Source organism: Acipenser ruthenus, chromosome 18 (genome assembly GCF_902713425.1).
Source record: "Acipenser ruthenus chromosome 18, fAciRut3.2 maternal haplotype, whole genome shotgun sequence".
Taxonomy (NCBI): domain Eukaryota; kingdom Metazoa; phylum Chordata; class Actinopteri; order Acipenseriformes; family Acipenseridae; genus Acipenser; species Acipenser ruthenus.
The window spans coordinates 33174065-33188329 of NC_081206.1; the positions used below are offsets into that span (position 1 = coordinate 33174065).

Consider the following 14265-nt stretch of genomic DNA (forward strand, 5'->3'; position numbering starts at 1 on the left):
CCCTGAGAGGCCTCCAGGGGAAGCATGCCAATACAAATACAGTATTTGGTTTTCTTGTTTTACTTTGAGAAAGGGCTTGACAGATTCAGCAGATTGGGTAGAAAAATAACAAATAAAAACACCCATTGAAAGCAACACTGGGCTCTCTCCCTGGCCTGGAATCTGTGACTCAAACTAATGTGTTGCCAGTTATGCCTAAGGGTGAGAAAAACACAGAAGTCCCCCCCCCCCTGTCCCCCCCCCCCCCCACACACACCTTTCCCCTCTCATAGTAACACTATTGGCAAGGCAATGTTTAATTATAGAGGTTCCCAAGATCTTAGGTGTTCGAATGGGACTTGGCACTGTCTCCTCTGCTTATCTTAACAACACTGCAGGAGACTTGACTGGCTACACAGGTATATTACACCCATATTATTGGAACTGCTTCTTAAAAAAAAACTGGAAGTGAGGTGGCACAGTGGGCTAATTCACTAACTGTTGTGCTGGTCCTCCTTGTGGGACTGGCTTTGAATCCAGAAGTTCCTTTCTTTATTTTCAAAGACTTTGTTAATTTACTTTAAGTCAATGAAAAAGCATGTTCTTCCATGGAAGTGAGGTGGCACAGTCTTTTCCAATGAGCACGCAGAGAGGGTGATGGTCCCGTGACGTGACGTGACGTGGCGTGACGTGGCGTGGCGTGGCGAGGCGTGGCGTGGCGTGGCGTGGCGTGACGTGACGTGACATGATGTGACGTGACATGATGTGACATGACGTGACGCGAGTCCGTGACCACGCTCAGGCAGCATGAGTTTGCTGTCACAACGTCCAGAATGAGGTGACGCTGATATTCTTTGATACAGAATTGAGTTTGATATTCTTTGATACAGAATTGAGTTTGCTGGAAAAGATTTATATTTTATTGTCAAAAAGTTCTAAAAAGTACTGAAAAAATTAGCCCACTGTGCCATCTCACTCCCATGGAAGAGATTGCTTTACCATTGACTATAAGGTCAATTAACCAAGTCCTTGAACATAATGGAAGAAATCAACCAGTCCCACAAGGAGGCCAGCATATCAAGAATAAGAAAAAATACATCTACAGTCTGCTACATTTCTATTGCTATTGATTGAACTGTGTTCAAGTAAAGGGTTGGCCAATATGAATTGAACTGGATGTAATATTTATGCATTCTATTTTATATATATATATATATATATATATATATATATATATATATATATATATATATATATATATATATATATATGTACATATATAATGAATTTGTTGTATTGGTTTTGGAAACAATAGAAATATAATTTAAAAAAAGAAAAGAAAAAGACATGCAAGCATGCCTTGTAAATCTTAAATCTTAATTTGCCGTTGAAAATATTTTGCATGTTAAAGTTTCAGATGAATTAAAGTCAGTATTTTTGTGAGGGTGTCTGTGGGTCTCACACTGGGCGACCCGTGTTTCTCGCTTTACCTGAAAGGGCATTAATACTTGGAAGAGCTCCTGTTACTGATATTATGGGAAATGTTTGTTTTCAAATGTACCCGGCCGGAAACCATTTTTACAAACCCGTTTTCCATCACTTTGTGAATGGCTGCGTACAATAACATGGGCAGCTGGTTCAGCATCGACATCCGAATGGATTCGGACATTTTCGTAGGCGCTCGGAAGTACGCAGGTTTCTACCCCTACTGCCTTGGTTAAGTGGATTTGAAACGATTGTAAAGTGATTTAGCTAGCGCCGGTTCTGTCCTTATTTTATTAATACTGCACGCAGCTTCAGTGTTACGTGGTACGATTCAGAGAGGTTAAAGAAGAATGCATTTTGCGGATTTTGCAGCCGGGTCGATCGGAGGTGAACCTGACTTTATTTTCTACTGCTTAATAATATTGTGATGTTTATAGGACTGTGTGCACTTTGCTTTGGGGATAGTACTGGACTGACAAGGGTAAGGGTAGATATGTATTGTACATATTGCGCCCATACGTTTCCTTCCTTTGTTCGTCTGTGTTGTATGTAAGTATTCTGCATTTTTAAAATGAAATCAGTGATACAGCTACAGAACACAAGTGCCTGGTCACGTGATCATACACTGCCGGCCGCATGACCTCTACATGATATATATGTTAATTCAAGCGATTGTAATATCAAACATTCACCACAAATACATAAATAAATAAATATACACGTTATTAATAAAGGAAAGTGCAGATTACACCGCACCGCGATTTTATCACGAGTGGATTTTAAAAACACCTTACACAGCCTCATCCGCCAGCTGTCCAATCGGACCACTGTATTATTAAAACAAGTTCCGCTACACGACAGGACTGCAGCCGTAATTAATTGTGTTGTTCGTCATTAACTGCAGTTGTAGTTTGAGCCCTGGCACGCCTGCGCAGTTGTAATTGATGTAACAGGTCGATTACACTTCAATCGGATATTTATTAGTCATTCATCAGCCTCTTTGTTGGCGACCCCATTTGCTCTATTAGTATGTCTGCGTCTTCACGCCGGTGATTATTGCTCTGGTTGTTCAGAATAAATCGAGTGAACATGTTAATGTGTGCGGATGTTTATGTTACTCGTTAGTGTAATTACTGCAGCTGTAATTGTAATTGAGCAGAAAAGCATTGTAATTGCTGTAACTGTAAGTGACCGCAGGTCTGCAGGAGAGTAACATTGTTTTCTATCACGTCAATTGCTGCTGTCCCAAGCTGTGCTCACTTCAGAGTCCCAGTGTTCCCAGCTCAGGTTGAGTTATGATCAAACAGAAGCCTAAAGTCGTAGAGTCCCACCATACAAGCATTTCTTTCCTAACCATAACCTTGAGGAAAACCAACCCAAACCAGACTCTGCTGTTTCACCCATTCCAGGTTTCACCACATGCTTGATTAACCCCAGTGTAGGTGTGGCTTACTAAACTCACTGAAACCAGGGCGCTGTCGCTCGCTCTCCAGGGTCTAGATGTATTAACACCTGTGTCCCTATCCTCCATAGGAGCCCTAGGCGTGTTCGTGGGTTACCCCTTGGATACAGTCAAGGTAAAATTCTAATCTGAATAGAAATGAGTATCTCTGTATAGGTTTTAATGCAAATAGATGATTCTTTTTGTCTAAATGCTTCAAATACTACATTGTTTTGAGATTGTACAGGGATGGAAATAAGACTCCTATTGCATTGCAGTTTCATCCATTCCAGGTTTTAATACGTGCTTGATTAGCCCCAGTGTTCTGGTAACAAGCTCAGGTGTGTCTTATTAAACCAGGAATTGATCAAACTGCTATGCAGTGGGAGTCTTCTTGCCATCCCTGTTGTATACAGTCCAAAATTACTGTAATGGCGTGTAAAGTCATTCATTTGAAATGTTTCCATGCAAACTATGACACCAGCTCCTTCCAATATCATGATCGTGGACTGTCCAGAAGCAGGGCCACTGGAACATTGCATTGCATTTTGTCTTGTTCACTGCAAATTACCTTTAAGATTGCATGTGTTTTTTTCTTCTTGATGTTTGACAGAGAAACTCTTAAGTTAATAATAATAACAATAGTAATAATACTCCATGTTTATCATGTTTAGGTGAGACTGCAGACCCAGAGACACTACAAGGGGCTATGGCACTGTGTTCACAGCATCTACAAGACAGAGAGAGTGAGTGAGTGAAGCCCCTGCCCTGCTCTGCACAGTGCTGATGTACAGAGTGTGTGTCCTGGTTAATAATAATTATTATTATTTGTTTATTTAGCGGACGCCTTTATCCAAGGCGACTTACAAAGACTAGGGTGTGTGAACTATGCATCAGCTGCAGAGTCATTTACAACTACATCTCACCCGAAAGACGGAGCACAAGGAGGTTAAGTGACTTGCTTAGGGTCACACAATGAGTTAGTGGCTGAGGTGGGATTTGAAACGGGGGCCTCCTGGTTACAAGCCCTTTTCTTTAACCACTGGACCACACAGAGCCTCCTATAATATAATAATCCCCTGCTTTTCTGTGCTCTCCAGCTCAGTGGCTTCTTCAAAGGCGTGTCCATGCCTGTGTCCACGGTGTCGGTGAGCTCGTCCGTGGCCTTCGGCACCTACAGGAACTGCCTGCAGTGCATACAGCAGTTCCGCTACGGGAGTGGGGATGCCAGGCCGGCTCACCTGGATTTCTTTCTGTCTGGACTGGCAGCTGGCTCTGCACAGGTATGTACAGTATGTTCCGTGCAAGGCTGGAAATGGTTTGGTTGCTGGTGAGATCTGATCTACAGATACTTGTATACTGTGCGCTTTCCCATGGCTCTTTAATCATTTCAAATTTGTGAATAACGGCTTCCTCATCATGATGTTATACATCTAAACCAGACTGCATGACAGCTTGAAATGTGCCACTATGTGAATTGGGCTGCAGCTTTAGTTTACACCATTGTGAAACTGGGGAAACACATACAGTAGCTACTGCACCATTTCCCTCAGCTAGCCTCTTTCATTGAAATCTTCTGCTTTGATGTAGAATAACTTGCTGTCAGCTCACAGCCTTTTAGAAAGAGAATGTGTGAAGTATGCTTTCTTTAAAGGGTACACAAACACCTATTGCCCTGGCCCCTTAAGCTGTCTGAGTACCCCTGTGATTGAACAGGGCACAACTGGGATTGCTTCATTTAGCTGCAATATACCAGGTCACACAGTGCCAGTCACGAATACAGCTTGACTTCCTTTATAGCACATTCAGAAACTCCTCAATTAAAACTGAATGCATGAGATCAATGATGATTCAAGAGACTCCTCTGTTAAAACAGAATGCATGAGATGAATGTCGATTCAGGAGACTCCTCTATTAAAACAGAATGCATGAGATCAATGACGATTCAAGAGACTCCTCTATTAAAACAGAATGCATGAGATCAATGACGATTCAAGAGACTCCTCTATTAAAACAGAATGCATGAGATCAATGACGATTCAAGAGACTCCTCTAGTAAAACAGAATGCATGAGATCAATGACGATTCAAGAGACTCCTCTATTAAAACAGAATGCATGAGATCAATGACGATTCAAGAGACTCCTCTATTAAAACAGAATGCACGAGATGAATGCCGATTCAAGTTCAGCACACCATGATCTAGAGCCACACGTGTGTGTGTGTGTGTGTGTGTGTGTGTTTCGTGTTTGCTGCTTCGTTGCTTGTGCTTACTTTCCGCATGTGTTCCTTGCTGTTTTCAAGGTTGTGGTGATGTCGCCTGCAGACGTAGTTAAAGTGCGACTGCAGACTCAGACGCAGCCTGAGCACGCTGTGCAGGGCTCCACCGCGAACGTGAAAGTGAAATACCAAGGCCCCCTGCACTGCATGGCGACTATCGTCAGGGAGGAGGGCGTCTTTGGGCTTTACAGGGGGGCCCATGCAATGATGCTCAAAGACGGGCCATCGTTTGCTACCTACTTTCTAACCTATAATATCTTCTGCGAGTGGCTGACACCGGCTGGGCAAAAGCAACCAGGTAAAAAGTTTTTTGTAGTTTGATAACTAAAATCATCACCCCAGCTGAAGAGCTGCTTCCGTTTCTGTATTCATTTGTTGTTTGCAAGTCTATAGAATGACCCTCCTGTACTGTAGAGCCAGTTTACTAGATCGGATATTTTCTCTGATCATCAAAGTGGCCCGAGGACACTAACAAGGATCAAACCCTCTGTGCATTGTTGCTTGATAAGGTCAACACACTCTTCAAAGCAGCCCCTTACCCTGCTGCATTGATTGGTCAGGGTGTTTCTGTTTTCATTGTTCATGCATGTAGCTCTGGATCTGCTGTTTAGCTGTGTCATGACATGTAACCTCAGTCTGACCACATGGGATTGTCTGGGGGCAAGCCAGCACACTACACACGCTGTTTGAGGAACTTAGAAAATGAGTGGCCCTTAAGGAGCCAGTCCACATTGCGTAGGCTCCAGGCCGTGCTGTCTCAGTTTTGCTGCTTCTCATTTGCAGAGTGGTCAGGGGTGCTCCTGGCTGGAGGCTGTGCGGGGACGTGTGCCTGGGGTTTAGCCACCCCCATGGATGTGATCAAGGCTCGGCTGCAGGCGGACGGCTTGGGGAAGAGAAGGTACAATGGAGTAGTGAACTGCATCACGCAGAGCGCCAGGCAGGAAGGGGCCAGGGTCTTCTTCAAGGGGCTGGGTCTGAACTGCGCCCGCGCTTTCCCAGTCAACATGGTGGTGTTCGCTACGTACGAGATGGTGCTGAAATTAATCCCATAGCAAAACGCACACACGAGACGGGGCTCCGCACTGTTACGCAACTGGAATCAGCTGTTATTTCAAAGCAAGGAAACTGCTTGTGTTGCAGCGTTTTCCAAAGCTGGGGACGTATTCATGCAATGTGCCTTTGCCAGCCACTTTATCAAATTGCACATCATTGAAGAATCGAGAAATGATTAAACAAAATAAGGCTTCAGAGTATATCACTGCACTGAGAGATTTCCGTGCATCAGAAGCATGGAGTTTGGGCACAAGGCATGCGTGTTAAAAACACACACAGGATTTCCTATAGAAACTTGTCTTCACCTACCAATGACATTTCACAAATAATTCAAAACTGTGAAATATGCAGCTAAAGCATTTCACTAATCTGCCCTTGGTATTTTATTTATTTATTTCTAAAAGAGTTTGAAAAGAATTGAATTGTACAAAGAGTGTTTGTATTTATATTTGATCTAACCTACTGTTTAAATAACTTGTATATTTAAGCATATTAAAGGTTTTAAAAAAAACAAACATGGTATTATTTCTTAAATAAATGTACGACTGTGCCTGTCTGCGTTAGCAATGGGTCTTCACAGTTCGAGTCCTTTTTTGTTTTTAATACTGTGAAGTGCCATTGTTAATCTAACAGCATATGAATGAATGAAACGCTGTGCTCACAAGAGAGGATCGTGTAGTGAAAAGGATCTTAGTAAATGACTTGCCAGTGTCGACATTGTAAAGAATGAGAACTCTGCAGTTAAGGGTATCTGATGGAACATTTATTGTGAATTAAAGAACACGATCTCTGCATATTTAGTTACAGCAGTGTGCATCTGAAAGCTCTAACCTTTGTGAACAGAAAGGCCTCCCTGTTTTGACTCCTTGTTAATATTTCGACTCCAGTTAGAAATGAAAGTCCAGCTTCCTCGGGGTCATGAACTGTTTGACGGTTTCGTCCGTCACCTGCTTGCGTCGCTCTTGGTGTTGCGTGATCATGGGCTGCAGGGTTTCAATGAGACACTTCTTCAGTTCCCCTGTAAGGAGCGCTCCGCTTGTATAGTCCTGGAAAAGTAACACAAGACTGATAGGAAAGCTCCCTGGTCTGTAAAGGAGTACACACATAGCTCTGCCACTCACTTCTGTCTTGGCAGTGCTTGTTTTACGAGCAGCACTGCTTTAGTGTGGCACCAACAGATCACTCGGATCCAGCTCTGCACCGGAATCGGGCGAGGGCCATTGGTGTGGATCGGGTTAATTTACCATCCAAAATGAACCGTGAAGAAACCACTGCTTGGGTTTGTGTGGACTGCTGTTCTCTACAGATCCTAAGAGCAGCAGCAATGAGCTGCTTGGGTTTGTGTGGACTGCTGTTCTCTACAGATCCTAAGAGCAGCAGCAATGAGCTGCTTGGGTTTGTGTGGACTGCTGTTCTCTACAGAGCCTAAGAGCAGCAGCAACAAGCTGCTTGGGTTTGTGTGGACTGCTGTTCTCTACAGAGCCTAAGAGCAGCAGCAACGAGCTGCTTGGGTTTGTGATGATTGCTGCTGTTCTTGGGCTCTGTGGAAGACAGCAATCCACACAAATCCAACCAGCTGTTTCTGCACATGTTTCACTTGGAATAGAAAATCCACACCAGTGCCCCTCCCCTGTAGAGAGTGTATCTGAAGAATCTCTGCGCAGCTCCACACAGTTTGAGGTGGGCTGTGGAGAGTGTATCTGAATAATCTCTTTGTAGCATAAAAACTAAAGGACATCCTCATTTAAAAAGAGCTTTGGAGCTGCTTAGTCTTAGAGTACTGGCACAGCTCACAGAGGAGACCGGAGCTGCTGTGTATTGTCTCAGCAGGTTATATTAAAGGAGCTGCATTCCTACCCGATTTGGGGTTCAATCTGGAATCTGCTGACAAGTAACATGATAGCAGATAGGCCAGGTTACGAGATGCCCTGTGCTGATAAATGACTGAGCGCAGTGCCTGCACGCTGGGACACACACCTGTCTGATTTGTTCTAATTTCTCATCGTCCTCCAAGAAGAAGGTCAAATACATGAAGGAAACATCGACGTCAGCGTCTCCACCGTGCTTCCTGTGTTCTTCAATCGTGTCTCTGCCTCCTGAAAAGGCATGCTTGTTGATCTGGGAGGGGAGAGAAATGCAATTAATACTGATGAGGAAACTTTACCTACGGGATGAATTCATTTGCTCCATCAATGCTCGTCTGGTTCCTAGTAGCTGAGTGCTCTGAAATGATCCAAATGATTTCCTAACCTCTGATCTGGCTGCCCACTTAATTTCTAGCTGCAGCTTCTGGTCCTGATACAGTAACCAAAAGGAAAAGAAATTGATGCACAGTGCTTTTCAGATTGGGATGCTGCGACATCTGGAACTGTGAATACGACTCCTAGTTTAATTCACTTGAAATGATAGAATAACAACTTCCTATCCATGTGTTATCTCCCAAAAAAGTCCTTGAAGATGCCAGTGGATTTGTTTCTGCTGCGCAGACACAGAGGGTTGCCTTGCTTTCAAATGCAACCAGACTTGCTTATCACTGCCAGGGATATAAAAAGCATGGTGGAGCTCACAAAAAAGAAACACAATATATATTGTGTCTGTTCACAACCTCCGGAGGTGGCCACTGTTCCCCTTACTGTCTCAGCTGCATTAGGAGGGACAGGCTCTGGACAATCTTAATACTGGATAATATTTCAAATACAGTCGATTCCTGCAGTGTAGAATATTCCAATTCATTACCAATGTTTTATTCCAGTGGCTCTCCACATTAATGGAGGTGACCTTGGTAAAATAATGCAATTGTGTTTCCAGGTTATAACAGAAACACACTGTACCAAGATACCATTACAACACAAACACATCACCAGAATCAACCAGTGACAAAGAGATGAGGGCCGAATATAAGCTGCTAAATTTAGAAATACCAAAAAAAAACTAAATACATTGAATGATAACCGACTCCACTAGAGATCTTGAAGACGTTTCAGTGTTTTCCGTGTCTTGAAGCATCACCTTGTTTTTGATCTGTTTGGCAGTGTCCGTCAGGAAGATGGAGGAGTTGGGGTCACTGGCACTCATTTTGGTTTGGGCTCCTTGCAGGGCAGGGAAGAAAGTGGAGTGGAGCAGAGCAGGCTTGGGGTAGCCAATCCGAGGGGCCACGTCCCTGGTCATCCTAAAATAGGGGTCCTGAAACCATTGCCATGAGAGCAGATGAACAAGAACCCACACAAACACACATACTGCAAAACAAGCTACTGGAGTGATTCTGAGTCTTACAAAGTCACCAGGATGTGAGGACTGAAACAGAAAATGATACAATGCGAATCCACCAAGAATAATACATTCACTAAGATGGCTCTGGTATGCAAGGCTTAAAAATCATGCTACTCTCATTAGCATAACATGCTCTGAAGCCAATCATGCTACTCTCATTAGCATAACATGCTCTGAAGCCACTAGACTTTACTCATCTGCATGAATCGCTTGATCTTTAGTTCCTGCAGTTTTTTGTAAGGTTTTCTCCTGACCTGATCAATCGCACATGGGATCAGACACTGAATATCCTTCCTCCCATTGAAGATCTGTGGAAATGAGGTACTGAAGGAGGGAGCCGCCTGGATTGCAGGAAAACTGATCTTTCCTGGAAACAAAGGAGAAATAAACATGTGTCGATAATTCCTTTTAGAAAATCGATCACTTCTGACATTTCCAGGGATTGGTTTATAAATAAATCATTTGAAAACCGACACAAATCAACTCAGATTGATCTAGTACTGGATGAGCTTCTAATTTTATACTGGAGATTACAAAAACAAACACTATTTTAGACATCATTTATAAAAGACATCCACAATGTCATGTGGAGCATAACAGCAAACTATTTGCAAAATTACTGCAAAAACCTGACGAGTGCATTACTTTTAAAAACAAAGCCTGTCTTACTAAGCTCAGTGTAAACCTGGAACAGGAGTCTTATTGCATACCTGCAACTTAAACCCTTCCCTAATTTTACTGAAAGCGAATTCCTGGGGTGCGGTGTGGCATGGACAGTGACAAAAGCCTCGACGATACAGATCTTTTAAAAGGCACACCTTCGAAAAACTGCCAACTCACTTCCAAAGAGACAGGGGTGGGGAAGTGCAGCAAGGCGCCTGTCATTTTAAACAGAAATGCCACTTTAATCCATGAATAAACCGAGCGCTGTTTGATGCGGCTGCGCTGTGCAGTACCTATGCAGTCGCTGTCTGTGAAGCCGAAGATCCCTTTCACTTGGTTGAATGTCACATGCTTCTGGATCTTCACTACGTTTCTGTAGAATCCGGAGCTCATGCTGCAGAAAAACATATCATTTAGTACAGTGATGAAAAGCAAGGGGGAGAGAGAGAGTTTTCAGCTGCTGTGCTCCCAGACTGTGGAATGCATATCACAAGTGCTACATCACTTCATGGTTTTAACATTACATTATACCAAGCTGTTTTTACTTGTGATCGGTGATCATACCCCATGTAGTCCAGATCGGAGAAGATGAAGGTTTTGTTCACGTCGAACCCGCAGGCGATGATATCCTTGGCATTTTCAACAGCGTATCTGTGGCAGTCTTCCAGTGTCAGGTCCTTCCACAGGTACTTCTCATCATCGGTCAGCTGGATGACCAGGGGAATGTCAAACACATCCTGCAGCCACCTGGGATTCCAAAGAGAGCCATCAGACCGACGTGAACCTGCAGCCCGTGAATCATTAGAAATGCCACAAGAACCTTCCCTGCTTCAGAGACTCTTTAAATTAGTGACTTAACAGGACTCTGTTCTGTGCTTTTCACAGGACTCTGTTCTGTGCTTTTCACAGGACTCTGTTCTGTGCTTTTATGACGGGTCAGTGATTGTGCACTTTCCCAATATTGCACAGGTTTTGCACTGAATTTAAATACAGTAAACGGCCAATCTGTTCTGGCATATACAGCTCACCTTTACCTTAACCCATATTAAGATCTTGTGCACACTGTGCTATCACAGGATAGTCTGGCTTCTTTCCTCCATCCCTCGGACACAGCGAGCAGATTAGCTGAGCTCGGCGGGTCCGGGTTTCCTGTGGCTCTGCTGACTTACTTTGTAAAAATGAAAGGTATAAGGTGCCCCATGTGCATGGCCTCCGAGGAAGGGCCTCTGCCTGTGTACAGGTAGAACGACTTCTTATTCTCGTAGGCATCGAGGATCTGGTGCATGTCTCTAGAAAACGATACAACACAGGAGTTACAATACAGTCCTCTCTTAGAGAGACACTACCACATTGAGTACAAGGGTTCTGTGAAATGCAATTAGCCAAGAGATACAAGTTATCACCGTACGAGCGCTGTGAACATGTTTGCAAACCTAAGCAAAGTTAAAACGTTTTTAATTTTATTTAATAACGTTTCCCTCCGAGACTCTCCAAGCTAGAACGGGAATATTTAACCACCCAGCTCCCTCTAGAGTCCATCCTTGGACCCATTGTGAAAGGGTAAGGAGCGAAGACCTGATTCAACGAGACAGTAAGCCAGCGCTGTGCTATAAAGACAGAGCCGAGGGGCAGGGCTGCTGCACTCGCCTGTGTGAGAAGAAGATCCCCCTCCTCAGGAAGCGATGTGCTTTCTGTCCCGTCACTCTCTCCATCCGCTCAATCAGCTCTGCCTCTATCTTACTGCTTCCAAACCGCACTGACAGGTTGCACATTAGAAGAACAAAAATATACCATCTGTGATTCACAAGATCATTTCCAACCCCCCCAACATAATACAGTCTGGTTAACACGATTAGAATAATTCAAAACTGTTTTTGTTTCATTCTTTTTTTTTCAATTTTTCAATTGAATTTTCATACAGAAAGTATATTCATGAGTTATTTATATTATACAATAATCATTGCTATAATTAGTTTTTACAGTTTGTATTTGAGTGTAAATATATAGCATAGCTGCCTGTTCACAGTATCGTAAGGCCTTTTGTCACGGATTAAACCCTCTGGACGCTTCCTTATTCCTGTTTGTATCAGTTAACACAACACGTATCTACCCCTGGGAGTTTGAAATAGATTTCTGTATAGCTAAATCATTCATCTTCTACTGTGTGATCTAACAACAAATACTAATGATTAGCCAGTGTGCTGCTCACCAATGAGTTTTTCATAGTCTATTCCTTTAGCGTTTGAAGTGGCTACAGTCCAGGGGTCAACGAGGTCGTCTCCGTCCTCCGCAGCTGCAGGGACACTCTCACCTGACGCTGGGGAGTCCGTCGGAGGGCAGCCAGCCTTGTAGTCCTGCCCTGAGACTCTTTTATAATCCAACTTCAATTGCAATAAAAGCTTCACAGCAACATCAATTTCCTCCTGAAGGGAACACAAATCTCAATCCATAAAAACAAAACAGCTTCCTTTGGGATCATTTCCAAAAGGTTTCATTCATTTCATAGGCACTGAATCCCCAATAAAGTACAGCTTAAAGGGTTCTCTTCCTACCTTTGGAGCCTTTCCTGTTTTCAGCGCTTTCACTGCTTCCCCTTGCGCAGTGAGTTTCTCATAGAACTCCATTGGGCTTTCAGTTGCAGCTCCGTCAGTCTGAGAATCAGTCATTGTGTCTGCTAGAATATGAGCAAGAGTGCAGACAGCTGCCTTTCTAATACAAGTTTGAAATAAAAATAAATAAAAAAATTACTACGAGCTTGATTGTCCACAGTGTAGAGGTAAGACGCTATGCAATGGGAGCCTTATCTGCTTCCTTGTTGGCACGTCTGCATTGCATGACTAAACTGAAACGCAAACAAGACACACAAACAGTTTGAGGAATTCCACCAGCTTGGCTAAAACTACAGTGCGGGTCTTAAACCATTCCCTGCAAACGATGATGAAGACAAGATCAGCCTTGATTTGAGGAGGCAGGTGGGACAGAGTGGATTAATGAATGAATGGGGACTACAGTTATGCTGCAGTTACCTGGCTCTTACATCACTGAAGAACATAAGAACATAAGAAAGTTTACAAACGAGAGGAGGCCATTCGGCCCATCTTGCTCGTTTGGTTGTTAGTAGCTTATTGATCCCAGAATCTCATCAAGCAGCTTCTTGAAGGATCCCAAGAAGGGCAGCAGTGTGGAGTAGTGGTTAGGGCTCTGGACTCTTGACCGGAGGGTTGTGGGTTCAATTCCCAGTGGGGGACACTGCTGTTGTACCCTTGAGCAAGGTACTTTACCTAGATTGCTCCAGTAAAAACCCAACTGTATAAATGGGTAATTGTATGTAAAAATAATGTGTTATCTGTATAATGTGAAATAATGTATAATGTGATATCTTGTAACAATTGTAAGTCGCCCTGGATAAGGTCGTCTGCTAAGAAATAAATAATAATAATAATAATAATAATAATAATCATCCCAGGCTGTCAGCTTCAACAACATTGATCACTTACTGTAATCTTAGTGCACAACAAGTTCATTCTCTGATCTGAACACGTAACTCTAAGATGATCGGCATTTATAATTCAATAATGACACTTGAGACAGTCACTTGACAGGTTAGGCAGGCAGCCCGTATATTATCACCAAGCGACTCCACCGGTATGCGCTGCACACATACGCTGCTCGCAGTCTGGGGCACTGCCCAGAAAATCTGAACATGTCGAGTATTATGTTACGCCAGGATATCGTTTTTTTAATGTTTACAGAGGAGAGCATAGTGAATATAAAGACCTGTCAATGTTTATCTTACCCAGGAGGAGAAAGGTGTACAGTCACAGCCGGTTTCAGAAATGCAGCTCCACTCATTAGCACATTGCATCAGAAACACGAGGGCACCCCACAACAGGAACCCCGCGGAAACCGGGATCAACGAAATTACGTCTACAACAAAAAAAAATACATTATTTACCGCGCGTATCGAGTCTGAGAACACCAGTAAACATCGACACACACATGAGGTCAATGGAAGCTCCTGCTGCTATCACGAATTCCCGACATGGCATGTTATAAAACTGACAAGCGCCCGCCGGGTTTCTTGTTGTGCCCCGG

General features: G+C 43.4%; 2 protein-coding genes across 6 annotated transcripts; one reads left to right on the plus strand and one right to left on the minus strand.

Annotated features, from left to right (window-relative positions):
• Positions 1-1617: 1617 nt before the first annotated feature.
• LOC117973954 (solute carrier family 25 member 47-like) lies at positions 1618-6745 on the plus strand. Of its 3 annotated transcripts, XM_034927795.2 has the most exons (6): positions 1620-1851; positions 2998-3041; positions 3580-3651; positions 4006-4188; positions 5209-5482; positions 5968-6744. In XM_034927795.2, the coding sequence occupies exons 1-6, from the start codon at positions 1815-1817 to the stop codon at positions 6234-6236; spliced, it is 879 nt and encodes a 292-aa protein (XP_034783686.2). In that variant the 5' UTR covers positions 1620-1814; the 3' UTR covers positions 6237-6744. The 3 variants fall into 3 exon arrangements, with proteins under 3 accessions (XP_034783687.2, XP_034783686.2, XP_058848089.1); XM_034927796.2 differs by lacking the exon at positions 3580-3651 and having other exon boundaries at positions 1618-1851; positions 5968-6745; XM_058992106.1 differs by lacking the exons at positions 2998-3041; positions 3580-3651 and having other exon boundaries at positions 1813-1851.
• Positions 6746-6978: 233 nt separating this feature from the next.
• On the minus strand, positions 6979-14207 carry LOC131698701 (tryptophan--tRNA ligase, cytoplasmic-like). 3 transcript variants are annotated; one of them, XM_058992097.1, is made up of 11 exons: positions 13967-14207; positions 12723-12875; positions 12380-12593; positions 11818-11926; positions 11340-11459; positions 10735-10917; positions 10464-10564; positions 9762-9874; positions 9247-9420; positions 8215-8355; positions 6979-7283 (listed from the first exon to the last, which is right to left on the minus strand). In XM_058992097.1, the coding sequence occupies exons 1-11, from the start codon at positions 14033-14035 to the stop codon at positions 7125-7127; spliced, it is 1536 nt and encodes a 511-aa protein (XP_058848080.1). In that variant the 5' UTR covers positions 14036-14207; the 3' UTR covers positions 6979-7124. The 3 variants fall into 3 exon arrangements, with proteins under 3 accessions (XP_058848080.1, XP_058848082.1, XP_058848083.1); XM_058992099.1 differs by having other exon boundaries at positions 12723-12879; XM_058992100.1 differs by having other exon boundaries at positions 12723-12844; positions 13967-14070.
• Between the last annotated feature and the right edge of the window lie 58 nt (positions 14208-14265).